At 43.6% G+C, this 23,674-nt stretch overlaps 1 protein-coding gene across 9 annotated transcripts in view; it reads right to left on the bottom strand.

Annotated features, from left to right (window-relative positions):
- Window positions 1–8,119: 8,119 nt before the first annotated feature.
- The window catches only part of TAF5L (TATA-box binding protein associated factor 5 like), a 32,826-nt gene continuing 17,271 nt past the window's right edge, over window positions 8,120–23,674 (bottom strand). For all 9 annotated transcript variants that reach the window (XM_055425855.2, XM_088841817.1, XM_055425853.2 and 6 more), the window contains 2 exons: window positions 17,505–18,229; window positions 8,120–9,985 (listed from right to left, as the gene is read on the bottom strand). In XM_055425855.2, the coding sequence (XP_055281830.2) occupies window positions 9,188–9,985; window positions 17,505–18,229 (1,523 nt within the window). In that variant the 3' untranslated portion in view covers window positions 8,120–9,187. The remainder of the gene's footprint in view (window positions 9,986–17,504; window positions 18,230–23,674) is intronic.

The following is a 23,674-nucleotide window of genomic DNA, read 5'->3' as shown; positions in this document are numbered from 1 at the left end:
TAGGGATCAAACTGGCAACCAGTGGGCCACCAGGGAAGTCCCTTGTGGGCCATGAACTTAATGCATGTGTTGTGACCAGTATTAAAGGTAGTATCTCACAGCACATCACACATGGAAATGGTTTTCTATGTGCTCTACTCTTTTGAGTCTACAATGGAATTTACAAAACACACTTTTGAACATTTCTGGAATCAGGAGAGGATGGGCCTCACAACTGGATGGCACCTTTCCTGCCCTTGGCCAGGTAGCAGTTGTGATATGTGAAATGGTTTGTTAGTCCAGGTGCCAGGCCCTCAACGCTGCAGTCACTCAGTTCTGTCAGCAAAATATTTAAGGACGATTTAGGAAGGAATAAGAAGCCTGTTTGCTTTCAGAAAGCTTCTATTGACAGCAAGATAAAGAAGGTGCCAACATCAAGCCTTGCCAGATGGGTATTGATGGCCTGGAATGAAATCCTGGGTACAAGAGTCTGCCCTCTTCTAAGATGTTCCATCCAAGGTGTATTTGAAGTCAAAGACGGGCAAACTTAGACACTGATGATTGACTTGGAAAGTTGGGACTTAGGGTGAGGAAGCTTTAGGAAAACCGATACCAGTGTATTTCACTTACAAGACTGTGTAAGTCTGAAAGTGCTTCAAATAAACATCAGTTCAGTTCAGTTCAGTTGCTCAGTTGTGTCTGACTCTTTGCGACCCCATGGACTGCAACCCACCAGGCCTCCCTGTCCATCACCAACTCCCAGAGCCTGCTCAAACTCATGTCCTTCGAGTCAGTGATATCATCCAACCATTTCATGCTTCTCCTCCTGCCTTCAATCCTTCCCACCATCAGGGTCCCACCAATGAGTCAGTTCTTCACATCAAGTGGCCAAAGTATTGGAGTTTCGGTTCCAGCATCAGTCCATCCAGTGAATATTCAGGACTGATTTCCTTTAGGATTGACTGGTTGGATCTCCTTGCAGTCCAAGGGACTCTCAAGAGTCTTCTCCAATACCACAGTTCAAAAGCATCAAATAAACGTAAAATAAAACTTACAAACAATAATAAAGCATTGTTCATCGTTTGATGAGAGTTTGAAAATGCCTCTTATAATCAGTGGAGTCTTAGGTTCAATGAAACCCTATATCTGTGTGTTCTCTGTCACAGTATAAAATGTATTTTTTTCCTGTAGGTTGAATTCTAAAAGTTTAAAAGCCTTGCTTTGGGAACTTTTATTAAAATCAACAAAGACAAGAAAGCAGGCAAACGAATTCTGTCTGCTTCCAGACGTCTGTTTCTGCCCCTTTTAAGATGTCTCCTGCACTAGCTCGACCCTCCACTCTCACCTCAACTTTTTACTCTTTTGGAAATGTTTTAAACATAATGGAAATAAAGCTTTCCTGCACCACATAACACATAAGGGGACAGTTGCCAAGTGTCCATGGGGGTCACCACTGCCTCAGTCGCCCCTGGCACACTGGTGGCCCCTTCTGATCTGGACTCCAGCCCTCTTCGTTTGTCTTTGAACACATATTAAAAAATAGTATGCTTCATTCCGTGAGATTTGAACTCTGTGTAAACGGGTGCACTCTGTGGACGCTCCTTTCCCCTCACTCAGCACTGTGAGGGACGTCCACTTCATTGCTTGTAGCTCTGTCAGTTTTTCTCATTGCAGTTTATCACCGTGTGACTACTCAGTAATGAGCGCTTCCTTTCTCCTCAGGAGAAAGTTTGTTTGTCAGTTTGTTTTCAGCTTAGTTTGTTTTCAGTTCTGGGGAATGGAGAACACTGTTGTGTGGATGTTTCAGGGTCCACTCCTGGGCAGTGTGAGTCTGCAGCCCAGACTGCGGTGGGATGATAGGTGATGGCAGTCTGCCTTTCTCCAGCTTTGCTGTGTAATTCCAGACCATGCCTGAAAGAATCAGAAATATCCATTCCCAACCTGTGTTAGGAGGGGCCCAGAACATCAACACTTGGCACTGTTGAGCTTTTGTGGTGTTGTTAGTCTGATGTGTCTATAATAGAATCTCACTGTTTTAAATTTGCATTTTCCTGAGTAATACAAGGATGAATAATTTTAGATTTGTTTACCAGCCAATTGAGTTTCTTTTCTGAAGTGTTTCCCTTTAAGACTTTTGCTTTTCTTCCCCATTGACTGTAGGCTTTTTTTTCTCATTGGTTTATACGATTTCTTCATAATTCAGAATTCTGCAGACTAATATGTTAGCCAGTAGTCTCAAGAGGTTAGTTAAATTTATTAAACAAAAATCACATCCTCAGTTATACTATCACTATTTCAAATGCTGAAATGCGCTACTAGCTACCTTACTGGACAGTAGAGCACACGAGAACATTCCAAGCCTCACAGAACGTTCCACAGGACAGAACCAGAGCACATTCCGAGCCCCACAGCTGGTTCCCTGCAGAGTATGGCTCCAGACTTTTTGTCTCTGTCCCATGTTACAGGTACCTGCTCCCATCATACCCTGTCCATTATTTCTTTTTGTGGTTCTTTTGATGAATGGGTATTTTTGAATTTAATCAATCCTTTTCATTTTTCCTGTCTCAGAGTCATGAGGATATTCTTTTAAGTGCTTTGTATTCCTGCCTTTCACATTTAGGTTTTCATTTCCCTCAAATTGATTTTCACATGCAGTGAGGTAGGGGTCTAATTTTAATTTTTCCCCTGTGGATAGCCAGTTGTCTCAGCACTGTGGTCCAATTCTGTTCTTCTTCCCTTTCGTTTGTGTCACCTCCACAGTGTTCATATTTGCTTCCTTTTAGCTTTTTACTTTTCGAGCAGTTTCAATGCTCTAATTCATTATTCAAATCGTAACTTTTAGTGCTTTGCCCCCACCCCTCAAATCTAATGGATATTCTTGATTCCTTCTCTCATTTGAATTCTTGGTAGTCAGCTGACCACTCTGGTTTTGGAGCATTTTCTCCTCCAGGTTTCTGGGGGAGAAGCCCACACCTGTTTTTCTTCCTTTGTTGGCTGTAACTCCTTTCTGACCTATAAATATCAGAGAACTTCAAGGCATAGTTTTAAGCCCTGATTGCCTCCTGATTATCCTTGGCCACCACATCGGTTTCCGAACTTTCCAATTCTAACTACATGTCAAGGATTCTTGCCTGTATCAGGGCCTGGCTCAGTGATTAGCAGGCCTAATTCAAATTGGAGGTTTGATGTCAGTTCTACAATGTAAGGTCACATGCCCATGGGACATGGATGAGGCTGGCTGTCAGTAGCCCTCTTACAACCTTGAGGAAAGCCGGCCTGTGATGAAGGCAGCCAAGAAGAGCAGTGGAATTACAGACAGAGCAGAATCCTTAGTGAGATGCACGAGATACCTGACCTCTCCACTTTGTTATATGAACTAATAAGATTCCTTAAACACCACTTGGAGTCCTGTTTCTGTTCCGAGTGGCAGACAACACTGTAATGAAGACAACCCCTGAACTAGCCTGTCAGGCTCGACCTCTCCTGAGCACCAGTCATCTGTCCCTCTCCAAAGGCGTCTGACATCTTCACTTGGTTCTCTCATAAGCACCTCAAACCTGAGCTGCAGACTATCTCTTCCTTGAAACTCTTCTTCCTCTAGCAGTTTCATCACAGTGGATGGCAACACTAGCCACCAGAAACACAGGGGTCAGCCACGTATCCTTTCTTCTTTCCTCCCATCCCGTCCAGGACAGAGTCCAGCCAAATCCTAGTCTGAAGCACTCGGTGCATTTATCCGCTCCTCTCCGTGTCTTCCGTGGCCACTCTGGCCCCAGCAGTCTGCCTCTCTCCCCTGCACGGCTGCAATGAACTTCGTTGGGCCCTCTGCTCTGTGTTCCTTATGCCTGCCAGTGAATCATTTTTTAAACCAGTAATTGTCATTATCTGCACTGTACTAGTTGAGACAGTGGACTGTGGAGTGGGACAGATGGGCTGATTATCTACTGCTACAAAAGAAATCAGCCCAAACTCGTGTGGGCTGGGAATCTGTACACTTAGGCAATGCCTCTGCCTCCAGGTCAGCATTCTTATTTGAAGGTTTGGCCTGGCAGGGTCTGCACCCAAGCTCGTCCATGTGGCTGTTGGCAGAGTTCGGTCCTCACTGGCTCTTGGCGGGAGGCCGCTTTCAGTTCAGAGCCCCAGGGGCCACTTGGTAGGGCAGGTGGCTTCCCGCTCTTCAGTGGTGCCCTGCGGTGCCTGGCATTTTAGGTTCAGTGAACGATGTCTAGTTATCCTGACATTGAATTCCAATTGTAAACATGATGCCTGTATGCCTACTGTCGCCAGTGATATTAAGAGGGAAACTCTTCTGTATCCTGCAGTGGCTCCTACCACACCAGGGATGAAAGCCAAACTCCTGATGGTGCCCAAAGCTGTGCCAGTTATGTGTGGGCTTGTTACACTGCCTCAGCCCTGCTGGACTCCTTGGTGTACCGGGTTCCCTCCTGAACTTCACCTGGCTAACTCCCACCCACCCTCCAGGTCTGAGCTGAACTACTTCTTCAGATCCCTGGGTATACTCTTCCATAGCATCCATAGTGTAGTATAGCATGCACTACAGATTGAAATTGTTTCTGGTTATCATTTGATTAATACCTGCCCCCTTCTCTAAACTCAAGCCACGGATTGTATGTTTTATTTCCACCCACTGACACAACATTTGATCATAACAGATGCATTAATATAATTTTTTTGAATTTCAGTCACTCATAGGGGAGTATCCAAAGTAATGAAAAAGTAAGAGTTCCAGAAAAACATCTATTTCTGCTTTAATGACTATGCCAAAGCCTTTGACTGTGTGGATCACAATAAACTGTGGAAAATTCTGAAAGAGATGGGAATACCAGACCACCTGACCTGCCTCTTGAGAAACCTGTATGCAGGTCAGGAAGCAAGAGTTAGAACTGGACATGGAACAACAGACTGGTTCCAAATAGGAAAAGGAGTACCTCAAGGCTGTATATTGTCACCCTGCTTATTTAACTTATATGCAGAGTACATCATGAGGAACGCTGGGCTGGAAGAAGCACAGGCTGGAATCAAGATTGCCGGGAGAAATATCAATAACCTCAGATATGCAGATGACACCACCCTTATGGCAGAAAGTGAAGAGGAACTCAAAAGCCTCTTGATGAAAGTGAAAGAGGAGAGTGAAAAGGTTGGCTTAAAGCTCAACATTCAGGAAACTAAGATCATGGCATCTGGTCCCATCACTTCATGGCAAATAGATGGGGACACAGTGGAGACAGTGTCAGACTTTATTTTTTACGTCTCCAAAATCACTGCAGATGGTGATTGCAGCCATGAAATTAAAAGACGCTTACTCCTTGGAAGGAAAGTTATGACCAAACTAGACAGCATATTAAAAAGCAGAGACATTACTTTGTCAACAAAGGTCCATGTAGTCAAGGCTATGGTTTTTTCAGTGGTCATGTATGGATGTCAGAGTTGGACTGTAGAGAAAGCTGAGTGCTGAAGAATTGATGCTTTTGAACTGTGGTGTTGCAGAAGACTCTTCAGAGTTCCTTGGACTGCCAGGAGATCCAACCAGTCCATCCTAAAGATGAGTCCTGGGTGTTCATTGGAAGGACTGATGCTGAAGCTGAAACTCCAATACTTTGGCCGCCTGATGCGGAGAGCTGACTCATTTGAAAAGACCCTGCTGGGAAAGATTGAGGGCAGGAGAAGGGGATGACAGAGGAAGAGATGGTTGGATGGCATCACCGACTCAATGGACATGAGTTTGGGTAGTCTGGGAGTTGGTGATGGACAGGGAGGCCCGCCGTGCTGCAGTTCATGGGGTCGCAAAGAGTCAGACACGACTGAGCGACTGAACTGACTGATCCAAAGTCTCCTTCAGTGGGTGAAACTGACAAGGAATGTCTGCATTCTTTAAGCTCCACAGTGAAGATTTTCTGTTCCCCACAAAGCAGTTTGAGTCATCTGGCTGCTATGCAGGTGACAATAATATGGAGTCTTGGTGTCAGTTGGGCATAGATACAGTGAACACTTTTCTAAAACATGCAACTGAAAGACAAGTTGAAGTACAGACTAATCTTTTAATTCATATACTTAATACCAATCTATGCAATAGCAAAATCAGAAGCCTACATATGCAAGTTTTTTTTTTTTTTTAAATACAACCAAGACATTTTAAATACAGGCATAAAACAAATGAATAACTAGGAATCATGGAGATCCTTAGAAGCTGGATCTTGAACATAATTTTAAATTAATTGTTTTATGTCTTTCGTTACTTTCTTTATCCTAATTTTTGCTCTTTTGGCCAGTCTATTGCTAAATTAGAGATTTTTCTAAGAAATTTCAGTTGTTTTTTTCCCCCACCTTACACACTTTGCAGAGATTTATCATTGTGTTTTAAAATAACTTAATATTCTCAGGTGTCTTTCACCTATATATTAAGTTTTTTCTTACTGCCAGTTCTTGATCCTGCTTATTGCTGACTTGGCAGAGAGAAGCATGAGTCTTTTAACTGTTGCCAGGAACACTGTTACTACAGACTTCAGGCCACCCTTTACCTGGTTCTGTGGGGATGAAGGGAAACTGCATGAAGCATCGACCCTGAGCCAGACTGCCTGGTTCAGATTCTGACCTCATCAGTTATCAGCTGTAACCGATGACCCTTGGCATGTGACTTAAACCTTCAGTGCTTCAGAGTCTTCATCTGTAAAATGAGGATAAAAATGGCACTTAACTCACAGGGATGTTATGGAGATAAATTAATTTTCATAAAGTAATTGGAGTTTCTGGCAGAAGGCACTATATCCATGCCTTTTAAATTATTTATATTTCCTTTTCAGAGTTTTTTTAAGTTTTTCTATCTTCAGGGTTATATCCTTTATCTAGAATTTGAAGATTTGGAATATAGACCCTCTCTATAACACACCTGAGACGTGACTATTCCATGTTGGTATAGATAGATAAAACAGTTCTTCCAGGTATCTTAGTATTTCATTTACAAAATGGTAATATCTCTAGTCCTGTCTGCCTCACAGGATTGCTCTGAAGATAAAATAATACAAGAAAGGAACCTGAAGAGTTGAGTGTAACCATGTTCTTAGGCACCTTGTGGACGTAAGGACACATACAGACCCTTACAATATTTCTAAGATTCTGAGAAAGTAGTGAGGGACATGCTATAAAGTTAAATTACTCCGCATTAAAATTAATCCAGAAAAGAAAAGGGCCAAAGATGCATATCATTAAGAGCCTGAAATGAAATCACAGTGTGTATGTGATCCATAGAATGAAGGCTGACCAAACTAAGGCATTTTTGTGTTTAATCAAAGAAATTCTGCATTAAAAAACAAACATGAAACCTAAAATCATGATATTTTCACTTCTGAGAATGATTCAGCTCAATTCAGGAATTCATGGTTTCTAGCAATATACCACACAATCTAAGAGCTCATTTATTACAGATAAGAACACATTTGAATCCTAGGCTTTACCAGTAGACCATGTGGAAGGTGATGCTGTCTGGCTAAGTTGCCAAAGATTTCTTACAGTGTCTCAAATACATGAGTTTTTATGAATAAGAAACATTTCCTGTTAGTTAGTATTTTAGGCTCAAGTTAAAAAAAAAACTTTCTGGGCATAGAATTCTAGTATCCTTGTCAGAAAATTATGTTTTAAAAGTACATTAAAAAAATTCACACATCATTTACATCTTTAAATAAGTCCTTTACCTGAAATGGTTCAATAAATGGTTTGAGTTAGTTAAATGACATCATTTGTAATGCCCCTTAGGGATTTTATCATGGGGTCTTTAAAGAAAACTGAAGTAGGATCTCACCAAATAACTATAGATAGAAAAATATATGTCATCTCTGGTCAGCAATTGGCAAGCTTGGATGTGTAAAAAAGTGTTAAATGCTTTCAATAATCCCTGTGAATGACAAGAAGAAACACAATTTGAAGCCAGCTGAGCAGAATACAAGGGGAGACAGGAGGGCAGCTGGGGAGTCCAGTCTGCACAACTGGCTGTCACTCCAAAGAGAGGTGAGCTGTGCCTTCCAAAACAGCCACACACCCGCCTGACCTCAGTTTAAAAGAGATGCCAACACTGTTTTTTGGAAACTAAACACATTTTAATAGAAAACAAAATACAAAATAACTCTTTTCAGAAAACAGAAATATTTAATCCTTTTCCCACAAATTAGAAGTCGCTTCATCCTCAGAGCATAGTTTTCGATGTGTGTGTTTGTACTTAACATTTGTTTCACAGACTGTTCATTAAACTGCTATTGCAAAGCAGGTGGGAGGGATGACCTCAGGAGGAAAAGATGCTGGAAAAGCCACACCTTGGAATCATTTGGAAATTCAACATTTTTAAATTCTTTCTTTTGACTTTTCACTTCTAATTATTTTCATTTCTTTACCACAATCCGTCCTTTTGGGGGAGAGAACTGTTAACAGAAGTGCAGCCACAAAAAGAATCTATCTTTCCCACCATTGCTGCAAGAGCCCAAGAATTTCTCAGTCAAATCCGCCCACCCACTTCTAGAAACATGTCAGCTGGAGTGATCCAACTGTCAGCCAGGAATTTTCCCTTTCTCCCAATACACTGTGCGACCAAGTTCTTTGAATTCCCTGAACCTCAAAATTCCAAGTATCACAGCCAGTGCCAGGAGTAAAACCTGAAAGATGAGAGCAGAGAAGGCCCCCTCTGCCAGTGCTAGGTTTCCTCTTCTCAATAATAATTATAATAACAATAATAAAAAAATCCTGGTTCTCTGTAATCATAGAAAAGGAAAGACATTTGTCAGGATGACCCTGCCCCCTTTCCTAATTCTCACTCCCGCTTTCCTACCTGGATAGAGTCCCTTCCACCCAGTGACCCTGCGGCACTGCTCTCGGGGAGGATGCCTGGCAAACATCCTCAGGTCAAGTGCAGCCCCAGCGAGGCAAGGGCACCTTGGCACCAGAGACAGGGAGGGGCCACACTAGGACACAGCGGGATCTCCGTGATTCCTATCTCACACTTGCTCCCCTCACCACCCTTCCTGCTCCTATCCTTCCACACTTTGGGGCTGAGTGGAGAGTGGTGGGTTCAGGACATCTTCAGGGCAAGGGGGGGACACGGGGAGTCTTTCACAGTCAGTCAGCAGTGATTCCATCTGTCTGTCCTAAGACTTGCCGGCTGGAGACCTTCACACGCCCCAGTCTATCATATCAAAGATCCAAATCAATGTTCCTGATTTTCTTGTGTGATTCCGGTCACCAGCAGGAGGTTGCAGGCCATGAACTGCACGCTCAGCACATTGCTCATTTGGCCGGTGTAGACACCCACGAGCTCGCTGGACGAGCCGTCAGCGGGTGTGCTGCAGTGCACGCTTCTGATGTCCCAGACACGCACGGAGTTGTCCATGGATGCTGACGCGACCAGGCTGCTGTCCGGGCTGAAGGTGAGGCTGGTGATGTTGTCTGTGTGGCCCCGCAACTCTTTGTAGAGGGTCCCGGATGCCAAGTCCCAAAGCTTCAGCCGCTGGTCCTCGCCTGCTGATGCCAGATACTTACCGTTTGGGGAAAAAGCCAGGGAGAGCACAGGGCCGCGGTGGCCCGTGAAGAGCCTCACTGAGTTGCCCTGCTGAGTGCTCCACAGCCGCACCGTCTTGTCGGTCGAGCCCGTGGCTAAGTAGTTTGAATTGGGGTGGAACTTGACACAGTCCACGTCTGCCAGGTGCCCGGCGTAGATTCGTAGCGGGTACGTCCGATCAAACGACCACAGCCGAGCCGTGCGGTCGTGGGACCCGCTGGCAAAGTACAGGCTGTGCGGGCTGATATCCAGGTCCCACACGGGGTAGGCGTGGCCCTGGTACAGCACGGTGTTGGTGAAGCTGCCCAGGTCCCAGTACCTGATGGACATGTCTTCAGAGCAGGATAGCAGCCCCGAGCTGTCCGCGAGGAACCTGGTGCTGTACACTGGCCCACAGTGTCCCCGCAGGACCTTCATCTCTGTGCCTGCGTTGTCATCCTCGTCATCCTGGGGGTAGTGGGGACACACACAAGAGAAGAGTGTTTAGCGGTCTGCCATGGAAAACAAAATGTCCAGAAACAAAGAGACCTGCTTGGGAAACAGCATCTACCCAGTAAATGACTCTGTCCTTCAGGGTGACCCCAGGATGCTGCTGCTGCTGCTAAGTCGCTTCAGTCGTGTCCGACTCTGTGCGACCCCATAGACGGCAGCCCATCAGGCTGTCCTGTCCCTGGGATTCTCCAGGCAAGAACACTGGAGTGGGTTGCCATTTCCTTCTCCAATGCGTGAAAGTGAAAAGTGAAAGTGAGGTCGCTCAGTCGTGTCCGACTGAGTGACCCCATGGACTACAGCCTACCAGGCTCCTCCATCCATGGGATTTTCCCAGGATAGCACCTTGTAATTGCATAACTGAATAAAAAGTCTCCTACAACTTACAAATTTGCTTTCTTTAAATTCACCTTGCAGCTAACACTATAGTGAGGCTACTACTGCAGAGTAATGACCATGGACCTTACTCTTATGCTGAGGACAGACTTCAAAAGTCAATCACTTGAAAAAATTTATTTTTGATTTTATGTTCTTAGATTCTTTTATTCTATGGGCATGTCTTCACCTGTCAGTCTTCGCTGCTTTGTAGGCCACAGTGGTCCCTGTTTCTAGTCCATTAAGAAAAATCACCCCCACAGCTGGGGTCAATGATGGAGGCAGATGTGGTTTCACTTCAAGATGTATAAAGAACCACTGTGGGAGTTTAGCCAAAAATAAAACCTGGACATATCACAGAAATAACCGTGGGCCAGGAAGTACAGTCATCGGTAACTTACACCCATGCCCTGTAACCAGACATGAATGGCTGGTACCCAAATAGAACAGTTTTGAAACCATGACTTTCTGGATCGGCTCAAATATTTTCCCAAAGTAAAAAAGGAGGCAAGGATTCAGAATTCCTCTCAGAGTCAAGCGACTCTTGTGATTCCTGGAAATAAACCCCTATGTGTGGGGATAAGAAAGACAACTCCTGGTAAAAGGGGCAGGGGGTTGGGGGGGAGGCCCCCTGCCGCACGCCCAAGCATATTCTCTAGGTTCAAATCTATTTTCCTTTCATTCTCTCGCAGACAAGCTCCTTACAACTGCAACTATCTCAATCCTGGAACTGATAAAGTGAAATGAGTTTCAGTTATACACTGCAAGAGTAAGGAGTTAAGATGAAGCTTCCTGAACCAAATGGGCCTTGGTTTATTTAGAAATAAATACCTTTGTGAGCCTCTGTACAGAAAAAAGCCAACCTTTTAATTTCTATTTGAAAACTATTAAAAATAGAGTGAATGCCTCCAACGTATACATTTTTGAGAAAAGTTAAGAGAAAATAAACATTGATGTTCATGGATATTCAAAATGGCTATTACAGATAATCAACATTGAAAATACATAAGCATTTGGGAGCTTAACATTCTACTGACCATTACCAAGAATATTAGTAAATTTTCCCTTCCAAAGAGGTTACAATGACACTTTAAAATTTCAGGAATGACTCACTGCTCTACACCAGAGAGTTTATCTCTGAGGCTTAAGATGTCTCCGTTTGGAGCAGGAAGTCCTGGCAGCGGGTCCTGCTTCTGAGTGTTTAGGGGCAGAGAGAGGAGGACGCACTGGGAGGCAGGTGGACTTCTCAGGGCCCCATGACAGTCCTGAGCCTGTGGAAAGTTCCTGTTGACTGTATAAACCAAGAAATACGGAAACTAGAACAGTCCTGCAGGCTAGCCCTATCAACTCCCTGGCCAGCACCACAGCTTAAAATAGTTTGGCCACATTTTCTTCTGTGGCTCAGCCAGCCCCACAATGGCCTCAGTGCAGTTGAGGTAAAACCCTGAACAAGCAATGGGTCACCCAGGCCTGACCACACAGACCCCTCCCATCCCTCCCATGCTAACAGGACAACACCCCAAATGTTCTACAACTGTCTAACCCTGCCCCCCACCACGGTAAATTCTACCCCAGATGCATCCCAAATAGGAATTTTTAATTTGTAAAGTACATTCACGTAATAATGTACTATATTATATACATTTTAAGATATGCTTAAAATAGAAATTTTAAAAGAATAAGAAAAATAAGTATAAACAGCTCTTTGAATACTAGTCTGCTGACCCTGCCTTAGACCAAGGAGCCCTGAGTCTGCTTCTGGATTAGTGTGTCCCCAGTGCCCTAGTTACACCGCAGGGAGCCCTAGGTCCTAGGGTGCTTTGGGATCTGAATGAGCCTTGGGTTGTTCTCCAATCAGCTACCAATGGAGCCGAAAGAAGTTAAATATGGCTGGGCTTGGAAGCTGGTAAGACCTGGAAGCAGGTGAGACACTGCTACTGTGTGAGCAGACAGCAGCCTGACTGAGCAGCAAAAAGGTGGCTGCTAGCCAGGGTAGACGGACATGTGCTATTTGTGTCAATGCACAACGGTTTCTAAGGCTTAGGACAAAAAGGCAGAATGTAAAAGATTTCATTAAAATTTTGAAAATATTGCTTACATGCAAAATGATAATATTTTGGCTACAATGAATTGAAGATACATTATTAAAATTAATACCAACTATTTCTTCTTACCTTTTTAATATGATGACTAGAAAAACTTAAATTACACATATGGCTCACACTATATTCCTATTGGCTGCTGCTGCTGCTGCTAAATCACTTCAGTCGTGTCCGACTCTGTGTGACCCCATAGACGGAAGCCCACCAGGCTCCCCCGTCCCTGGGATTCTCCAGGCAAGAACACTGGAGTGGGTTGCCATTTCCTACTGCTAGCAAAGATCTATGACAGTCTGGTACACAAACTACAGAACTGAGTATTATTGACAAAAATGACTTTATTTTTCAAACTTAAAGATGACCAGGTTGAGGCAGAATGACCAGATGTTAAATGAACTGAACACAGGAGCTGCACTGCTGGGATGAGGTTGCAAGGAGGCTGGTGTCCTATCCACATAACTGGAAAGGAGGGCAAGTCCTCCTTTCTGGTACCTGTGGTTTTATCATGCTACACAAATATTAAAAACGTGAAGCTGCCAATCGACAAGCTCTCTCCATCGTCCGGTATGGCGCAAAGTGGGAGGGAATGGAAACTGTAATCAGAAATCTTCCAGAAAACAAAAGCCCAGGACCAGACGGCTTCACAGCTGAATTCTACCAAAAATATAGAGACGAGCTAACACCTATCCTGCTCAAACTCTTCCAGAAAATTGCAGAGGAAGGTAAACTTCCAAACTCACTCTATGAGGCCACCATCACCCTAATACCAAAACCTGACCAAGATGCCACAAAAAAAGAAAACTACAGGCCAATATCACTGATGAACATAGATGTAAAAATCCTTAACAAAATTCTAGCAAACAGAATCCAACAACACTTTAAAAAGATCATACATCATGACCAAGTGGGCTTTATCCCAGGGATGCAAGGATTCTTCAATATCCACAAATCAATCAATGTGATACACCACATTAACAAATTGAAAATTAAAAAAACCATATGATTATCTCAATAGATGCAGAGAAAGCCTTTGACAAAATTCAACATCCATTTACGATAAAAACCCTCCAGAAAGCAGGACTAGAAGGAACATACCTCAACATAATAAAAGCTATATATGACAAACCCACAGCAAACATTATCCTCAATGGTGAAAAACTGAAAGCATTTCCCCTAAAGTCAAGAACAAGACAAGGGTGCCCACTCTCACCACTACTATTCAACATAGTTTTGGAAGTTTTGGCCACAGCAATCAGAACAGAAAAAGAAATAAAAGGAGAAGAAGAAGTAAAACTCTCACTGTTTGCAGATGACATGATCCTCTACATAGAAAACACTAAAGACTCCACCAGAAAATTACTAGAGCTAAAAATGAATATAGTAAAGTTGCAGGATATAAAAACACACAGAAATCCCTTGCATTCCTATACACTAACAATGAGAAAACAGAAAGAGAAATTAAGGAAACAATTCCATTCACCATTGCAACGAAAGGAATAAACTACTTAGGAATATATCTACCTAAAGAAACAAAAGACCTATATATAGAAAACTATAAAACACTGGTGAAAGAAATCAAAGAGAACACAAATAGATTGATACCTATACCGTGTTCATGGATCAGAAGAATCAATATAGTGAAAATGAGTATACTACCCAGAGCAATCTATAGATTTAATGCAATCCCGATAAAGCTAATAACGGTATTTTTCACAGAACTAGAACAAATAATTTCACAAACTGTATGGAAATACAAAAAACCTTGAATAGCCAAAGCAATCTTGAGAAAGAAAAATGGAACTGGAGGAATCAACCTGACTGACTTCAGGCTCTACTACAAAGCCATAGTCATCAAGACAGTATGTATGGTACTGGCACAAAGACAGAAATATAGATCAATGGAACAAAACAGAAAGCCCAGAGAAAAATCCATGCACCTATGGACACCTTATCTTTGACAAAGGAGACAAAAATATACAACGGAGAAAAGACAATCTTTTTAACAAGTGGTGCTGGGAAAACTGGTCAGCAACTTGTAAATAAATGAAACTAGAACACTTTCTACCACCATACACAAAAATAAACTCAAAATGGATTACAGATCTAAATGTAAGACCAGAAACTATAAAACTCCTAGAGGAGAACATAGGCAAAACACTCTCCAACATAAACCACGGCAGGATCCTCTATGCCACACCTCCCAGAATATTGGAAATAAAAGCAAAAATAAACAAATGGGACCTAATTAAACTTAAAAGCTTTTGCACAACAAAGGAAAGTACAAGCAAGGTGAAAAGACACCTTCAGAATGGGAGAAAATAACAGCAAATGAAGCAACTGACAAAGAATTAATATAAAAAATATACAAGCAACTCCTGTAGCTCAATATAAAATATTGAAAAATAAATGACCCAATCAAAAAATGGGCCAAAGAACTAAACAGACATTTCTCCAAAGAAGACATACAGATGGCTAACAAACACATGAAAAAATGCTCAATATCACTCATGATGAGAGAAATGCAAATCAAAACCACAATGAGGTACCATTTCACATCAGTCAGAATGGCTGCTATCCAAAAGTTAACAAGCAATAAATGCTGGAGAGAGTTCAGAGAAAAGGGAACCCTCTTACACTGCTGGTGGGAATGTAAACCAGTACAGCCACTGTGGAGAACATTGTGGAGATTCCTTATAAAACTGGAAATAGAACTGCCATATGACCCAGCAATCCCACTGATGGGCATACACACTGAGGAAACCAGAATTGAAAGAGACACATGTACTCCAATGTTCATTGCAGCACTGTTTATAATAGCTAGAACATGGAAGCAACCTAGATGTCCATTGGCAGACGAATGGATAAGAAAGCTGTGGTACATATACACAATGGAATATTACTCAGCCATTAAAAGAATACATCTGAATAAGTTCTAATGAGGTGGATGAAACTGGAACCTATTATACAGAGTGAAGTAAGCCAGAAAGAAAAACACCAATACAGTATGCTGCTGCTAGCTAACGCATATATATGGAATTTAGGAAGAAGGTAAAGATAACCCTGTATACGAGACAGCAAAAGATGTATAGAACAGTCTTTTGGACTCTGTGGGAGAGGGCGAGGGTGGGATGGTTTGGGAGAATGGCATTGAAACATGTATATTATCATATGGGAGACAAATCGCCAGTCCAGATTCGATGCATGATACAGGATTCCTGGGGCTGGTGTACTGGGATGAACCAGAGGGACTGGAAGGGGAGGGAGGTGGGAGGGGGGTTCAAGATGGGGAACACATGTACACCCGTAGGGGATTCATGTCAATGTGCCAAAATCAATAATACAATATTGTTTAGTAATCAGCCTCTAAAAAAATAAAGTGAAAAAAAATAAATCAAGGGGGGAAGAAAAAAATAGTACTGATAACATGAAAAAAAAAAAAAGTGGGAGGGCAGGCCTGCTCTCTACTCCATGTGTCTCCACTAGGAGGCAGCTGCTGGCACTGGGGAAACAGGAGCAGCAGTGCTGGGCCAGCAAACAGATTCCCGAGGCTAATTAAGATTACCTTTCAGTGCAAATGGCAGAAGCTGAGGGCAGTGCTGTAAATCCAGTTGAATTGGAGGTAATTTTTTGCTTACACAGGTTTTGGTTATTGCTCTTGATTTTTTAAAAAATGAGATAAATTCACATATTGTAAAATTCAGTGGGAGCCAGGGGGGAATCTTAAAACATTTTTGGTTTAATCTAATGTTCTTTCCATCTTTGCACCTATCTTTCTACCTTTGCTATCTTTCTTTATATTGTTTTTTAATGCCTAGACTAATCCCCAAACCAGTATCTATCATCAAAAGTAGTACAGTCAGCAGGAATAACTTTTCTATCTTGAAAATGGAGAGCAGATGAGGGCAGTATCCCTCACTGCATGTGAAGAGCCCCCAAGAAGCTAGAACTGTCCCCAGCGAAAAGAAACTTGATAATTCAAATACGTGTGCAATGAAAAATATTCTGGAGGGCACTACAGAGTCTAGAAATCAAAGTTTGTGCATCAGAATTTAGATTCTTTATTCATCATAACAAACTCCTTTAATTTTCCTCTCTCAACTTCAAGCAGCAAAGACTCAAAGGCCATGCTAACTGGAAAATGACTCAGAAAACAGGAACAGGTAAAAAAGGCTGACTTTGTAAATCCAATATTCTTGACATCCTTATCAGCAACTGGAAATTAACTTGAGTGACTTTTTAAAAAAACCCTTAACCTTTCAACCTAGTGCAAAGAATTTTCCATCCAAAGTAAGCTGAGTCTGAGCTACCTGAATTCCAATGTGAATTCCAATATGACAAAGGAATTCTCCCTGCAAATTCCGAGGCACCACTCTCAGGCAAGGTGAACTCTGGGAAGTTCCATGTCTATTTCCCTTTGCCCTCGCTTTTTCTGAGCCAGTGCTTCTCAGTGACCTGAAACTCAGGTCACTAGGCCTGCCCTTTCTAATGACCACCCCCAATCAAAGCAAATAAGATCATTACGCTGACTGCTGGATGAAAACAGGGCACCCTGGATGAAGTCAGAGGACTGCACTGCTGTGAAAGGCCAAGGGCACCCAGGGTTGGGGGAAGGGTAGAGAAACAGTGTCCTAGTTTACTCTTGGGAAACAGCAATATACCTTTTGACCCAGTAATACTACTTCTGTTTGCTTATATATGCACACATGCACACTCACACACATAGCTAAAGGTCTTTAGGCTCAGCAATGACATCCACATTTCAGGCAGTCATACATACTGACCATTCATTAATGACGTTCAGCTCACATTAACATTTTCCTCTTGGCCAAGGTTGGCCATTAGCAGGAATTCACTGGTTACAGGTTACCAGGCATTAGTCTGGCATTAGTTATATGATTAGGAATATAATGAAGTCCATTTGCTACAAGATCTGTCATGTTTGGTAAGAATACCCAAAGCACATTAGTAAGGCATGTGCAGGGAAGAAAAACCGATATGCCTACCTCCTCCTCTAGGAAATCACAAGCCAAGTGGATGCGGGACACATCTACTTGATGAGGTTCGGACTTTAACTTCTTGGAACGCAGACTCCACAGTTTTATACAGGAGTTGTCAAAGCCTGCTGCGAGCAGCTTGCTGTCCGGGGAGACCTCTGCAGTGTTCAGCAGCTGCTCTGTGTTGTAGAAGGCATAGAAGCAGATGGTGGTGAGGGAGGGGGGGCCGTCCTTCACGCGCTTGATGCTCTCCTGCAGGAGTTCCAGCGCGGCCTCATTCTGCAGGATGGGCGCTGGCACATCGGCAGGCTCCAGGCCGCCACCCTCACCGCGGGACGAGCCACCGCTGGCATAGAGCTGGTAGTCCGTCCTCTTGGCGGGCTGCACGTCCAGATGGATGTGCCAGGCGAGGACCCTGCACAGCGCGGTGTTGTTGTCACTCTGGAGGTAGCGGAGAAGGTAGTTGTAGCTGTCTTCCTGCAGACGAACCACGTACTTGTTGTCCAGGAAGGCTCGCAGCCGGAAGTTAGACAGGATGTCCTGGATGGTCTGAGTGGTCTGGAGCTGCTCGATGACATCCTTCTGGCTGGCGTTCTGCAGAAACATTCCATGGAAGCGGCTGTAAAAGCTTTCCACTGTGCTCTTCGGACTGTTCTGGACCAGGTTGAGATGGAGGTAGACAAATAGAGGGTAGAGGAGAGGCATCACTTCGTGGCTGTGCTGGGAGTCAGAATCTGTAAGGAAAAAGAAGTGAAGCCTTTACAACCAGCATGGTCTCCTGTGGAGCGCACAGTCCCCTTCTGGCCAGGACCCTACTTTCTGAGATAATGGATTGAAGAATAAGCCCAACACAAAATTCTGGAAACTTGAAGCCAAAGCCTTTGGACCAATGAAGGAAGACCACAGACCCAGAAGCGAGCAAACCTGGAGTTTGATGCCCAGAGGCTAAACAGTGTGCCTCTTCTTAGAAACATTCAAAGGAGCTTGTATCCAGGCCTTTGGGTTAGTATTTTCCCCAACCTATTAGCGTTGCTCAAATTGGGATCTGAGACCTTACATGGATTCTGGGGAGACTGAGTTCTTAACAGAAACTTTGATAATTTAAAAAGTAAACACAGGTAAATTCAGAATTATCTGGATGGCCTTTAGCAAGTACTGGCACACAGTTTTAGTGCTCTCATCTCCTGCAGTAACATCGAAGTTCTTACTTTAGTGGGTTCACTCACATGTACAGACCCCTGGCTGGCATGTCCCAGTGCTAAGACGACACTGTTCATCCCTAAGTGTCTCATACCTGTCAGGGTACTCATTTTGATTTTGTTGGTTAAAAAGGACAACTTCTCTTTGCAGCGATAATTTATAAGAGGAAAATTTTCATGTCATTAAAACTAAATAATTTACCAATGTGAGACTTAAACACCATGAAAACACATGACAAAGAATGTTCAAATAAGTGTCCAGTTTTGTCACGGGCTAATGAGAATAGCACAGAGGTGTGTGTGTGTGACACCTAAGTGAGGGAGGGCAGAGAGCTGTGACAGAGCAAAGGTTCCACAGCCATGTGGGCAGAGGCAAGTGGCCAGTAAGGAGGGACGTGCTGTGCACCAGCACGGGAAGCCGGGGAACACCAGCCCTCGGTCCATGTGGAGCAGTGAGCTATTCATGGCAAAATCCATCTGTTACATTCACTAGCTAATCTGAACTTTACTTTTTGTGATTTTGCTTGTACTTTATTTGTAAATGAGTTTAGGTTCAAACAAAATAAAGGAAGCATAAAAGTTTTATATCTAGTGTAATGTCTGTATGTACCTAAGTAAATTAATATAAAAATGCTTTAAGTTAGCACTTATATAACGTTGTGCTAGCATTTTCTTTTTTTATTCCATGAAAAGGAATCCACACCTGTCTCAAGATTCAGGAATGATTCCAGCATGCTACCTCTGCTTAATGCTCTATTTCATCTTACCACAGGTGAATCAACTGCAGAGTATGTGCATTTAAGGATAAACATGTCCCCACTCAAATGCATTCTTAGGGGATGAACTTCAATTACAGCGATCCCACACTGAATTAGGGCTGCTGCCCAGCTGCTGTAGGCTCCTGCCTCTGAGCCAACAGGCGCAGGGTGCTCTGGTGCTGGCTAGGTGACTGAGCCTGACTGCTGAGGGGAAGCTGAACTGCTGCTCCACAGGGGGAAAGGAGAGTGTGCCTGCAACAGAGGAGGTCACTGACGGCATCTTGCTGCTACCGTCCCTGAGGTGAAGGTGAATAAACAAATGTAGCAATCCAACCAAAGCAGCACTAGTAGTGGCCCAGACCCTTCAGGAATGAAGGTTTGTGTCATCCCACCATGTAAAGAACCAGGACCAGTTGAGGTGCTAACTAAAGGGAAAAGCAATACTGAACAGGGAGTAGAAGAAGGTAGTTAAAGACCAGCTATGACCATGTGACCGGCTTCAGACCCCAGAACTGTAACTATCATGAGTACTCCTCCTCATTTTATCATGAACATGTTGGTGTGAGTATCCATACGTAAGCAAATATCTTTGTTTTCTTTCTTTTCTTATCCACTTACCACAAAATATAAGTTACACTGACTTTGCATTATAGTATTTACTCCTTTTTTTTTGGCTGTGCCACATGGCATGCAGGATCTTAGTTCCCTGACCAGGGACTGAACCCATGCCCCCTGCAGTGGAAGCACAGAGTCCTGACCACTGGACCACTAGGGAAGTCCCTATATCATAGTATTCAAATCACAGAATTTCAAGAAGAGTAAACATTACCTGTGGACTTTGTTTCTTCTTCTGAGAAAGTGATTAGGGAATTCTTGGTTCTTGCTAAGTCGTGTCTGACTCTATGTGACCCCCACGGACTGCCAGACTTCCCTGTCCTTCACTATCTTCCAGAGTTGGCTCAAACTGATGTCCATTGAGTCAACAATGCAATCTAATCATCTCATCCTCTGCCATCCCCTTCTTTTGCCTTCAATTTTTCCCAGCATCAGGGTCTTTTCCAATTAGTCAGCTATTTGCATCCAGTGGCCAAATATAGCTGTACCTAGAAAATCCCATGGATGGAGGAGCCTGGTAGGCTGCAGTCCATGGGGTCGCTAAGGGTCGGACACGACTGAGCGACTTCACTTTCACTTTTCACTTTCACACATTGGAGAAGGAAACGGCAACCCGCTCCGGTGTTCTTGCCTGGAGAATCCCAGGGACAGGGGAGCCTGGTGGGCTTCCGTCTGTGGGGTCACACAGAGTCGGACACGACTGAAGTGACTAAGCAGCAGCGTTAGGCAGAATTATGACCTTGTTAATCATCTTTATTTGGAGATTAATTATCTTTTAAGAAGATGAGTATGGGTGCCAAGTTCATAGTGGGTGGACTTATGGTTAATTTTATGTGTCAGTGAGGCTAGGAAACAGTGCTTAGACATTGGGTCAAACATTCTGGATGTTTCTGTGAAGGAAATTTTTAGATGAGATGAACATTTAAATCAGTAGACTAAGCAGAGTGGGTTGCCCTCCATATGTGAGAGGGACTCATCCAATCGGCTGAAGGTCTTAGGAGCACAAAGAGGAGAGAAGAGGGAATTCTGCCAGCAGACTGCGTTTGGACATGAACTGTGGCTCTCCTGGGCCCCAGTCTACAGGCCTGCCCTGAAGATTTTGGACTTGTCAGTCTCTGCAATCATGTGAGCCAACTCCTTAAGATATATCTCTTTCTTTATATATACATTCCATTCTGTTAGTTCTGTTTCTCTGGAGAACCCTGACTAAAACAGATTTTGGTATTTCTTTGAAAACGGTAATTCTTTAGAAGACCTCTGGAAAATTTCAATCTCAAAATACTAACAAAAAGCTTCAATTTTATCAGTCAAGACATCCAATATGTTCTATTGGGGTGAAGGGCTGTTTTCAACTCCTTACAATCTTAAGGTTCAGGCTTATTTTTGAAAATGAGAGGTATTTTGATTTACTAAGCTCAGAATAAAAAAAAACACAAAAAACACCAGCCATCTAGAAATAGGGATGTGGTACTTTAAAACTTACTGAAATTCACTGCTGTTTCAGTTTAGTTTCAAAAGCTGCTTAATTATTCTCTCTTGTCTGAAAAGAACAGTATATTAGGTATAAAAATTCCCATCAACATATCTGGAACAAGATGAGATTAACTTGAAGTTATAGTTCAATTTTAATCTTGTTCCCTGGCAATCATAATATACACCTTATGTTTTACTGAAAGGACACTAAGTCAAACAAACACCAGTCCTCATTTCCTGGCCTTTCTCCACAGGGTTGGGCCTTCAGACACAACCCAACACCTTCCTTTGTTTGTAGGCAGCACCACTGGCCTGACCCTTCCCATCCATGCCTGTGTACTCCTCTTCCTACCTTGCTCTTCAAAGGCTCACCTCACTTTAAGGAACTAACACTGCGTGTGTGCCTTCTATGAGCCAGGCACTTACACCCAAACTGTATCGAAGAGTCCCAGGTATCCCCAGGTTCAGATCCAGAGGGACTGACTCCAGTCTATGCTCTTCCTACTGAGTGTCTTGGAGATAAGGGCCTCAACAGGCGAGCTCATAGAACCTCTCAGCCCATAGCTTCTAGAGAAGAAACATGTTGCACATGCTACAGCCTTAGCACTCACTTTCTCCTTTATTTCCTTTAGGATTTTTCATCTCCTAGCCTTTAATTTGTACTTTCCCATAGTTGATGCTGAGTTCTGTACCTTACATGCTATGCAGCAGGATGCCATCACCCTAACCATGTAAAAAGTAAAACCTGACTTACTTCTGTTCAGTATACCTCCCCCCGCCCCCCACTCCAAGCCCATCATTCTCAGCTCTCCCTCCTTTACTCCTGGATATCCCACCTTGACGACGGAACTATGGACTCAAGACACTGCTTTCCACTTCCACAGCCCTGTCTCCCTCCTCAGGGCCTCTGTGCACTTGGGCTGGCCTCCATCACTCCTTAACACACATTCTGTCCACTGCTCCCATACCCAAGTCACACCCGGGCCTGTCTCCATCACGCAGGATGAAGGTCACACGTCTAAGCCTGTGGTCAAATCCTGCCTCCATTCTGTCTTTATCTCCAATCTGAAAGCCCATTTTCAACCAAGGGCTCCTTCAAGGTTCCTGAAAACATAATCACCACCTCTGCCACTCTGTTCAGGCCTTTGCATAGAGCCCGAATCCTTCTACTTCTCTTCCACAGATGTCTGAAATCCAAGTGCTAATGTAAAGCCTACCCTCCTCAAGAAGGCCGCCTCTAACTGCCACACCCCAACCTCTCTCCCTTCACTTCAAATGCGGACTCGGTGTCCTGCAACTGGTTCCATACTAGTCCATGGAAACACTTCCCCTACTGTCACATTTCATGCAAAAACTGTGACTTTTGCCCTCTTCAGTTCAGTCGCTCAGTCGTGTCCGACTCTTTGCGACCCCATGAATCACAGCACGCCAGGCCTCCCTGTCCATCACCAACTCCCGGAGTTCACTCAAACTCATGTCCATTGAGTCGCTGATGCCATCCAGCCATCTCATTCTCTGTCATCCCCATCTCCTCCCTTCCCCTTACTTAGGTTTAATAATCTCCAATTCAGATTAATGACTATATGTTATTCTTCTATCCTGGGGCTCAGAAGATAATTATTCATTTGATTTGGCTGACTACTCTTCAGAGACCTGATGGTAGAGAAAAATGTTCCAGGAAAAAGCATTCTGTAAGGAAAAACCATATATAGCCTTCCTCTCAAAATAACCTGTGACCAAGGACTGAAGAATTAAATTACAAACAGGCAACTTTCTCAGTTTTGAAACAAGATGAGAAATTAGGCAGGAGAAGGTTAACAGAGACTGTCACAGCAGCAGATCTGGAGCTTCCCAAGGTGTCTGGCTCCTTCATCAGAGGGCAGGCCCCCACCAGCACACGCTACTGCTACCCCTCGCCCCAGTGCAATCAGCGCCTCATGTACATACAGTCTGAATGGATACAAGAGAAGGGTTAAAGGAGGCCAGGTATTTCTTTCTAAACCAACGTCCTCATCACTAGATTGATGAGAGAAATTTATAAAGGGAAGTTATGCTGCTGCTGCTGCTGCTGCGTCACTTCAGTCGTGTCCGACTCTGTGTGACCCCATAGACAGAAGCCCACCAGGGTCCCCCG

The sequence above is a fragment of the Moschus berezovskii genome, chromosome 12 (assembly GCF_049115385.1).
Source record: "Moschus berezovskii isolate FMDL1 chromosome 12, NW_MosBer_1.0, whole genome shotgun sequence".
Taxonomy (NCBI): domain Eukaryota; kingdom Metazoa; phylum Chordata; class Mammalia; order Artiodactyla; family Moschidae; genus Moschus; species Moschus berezovskii.
This window is presented reverse-complemented; position numbering and strand designations above follow the sequence as displayed.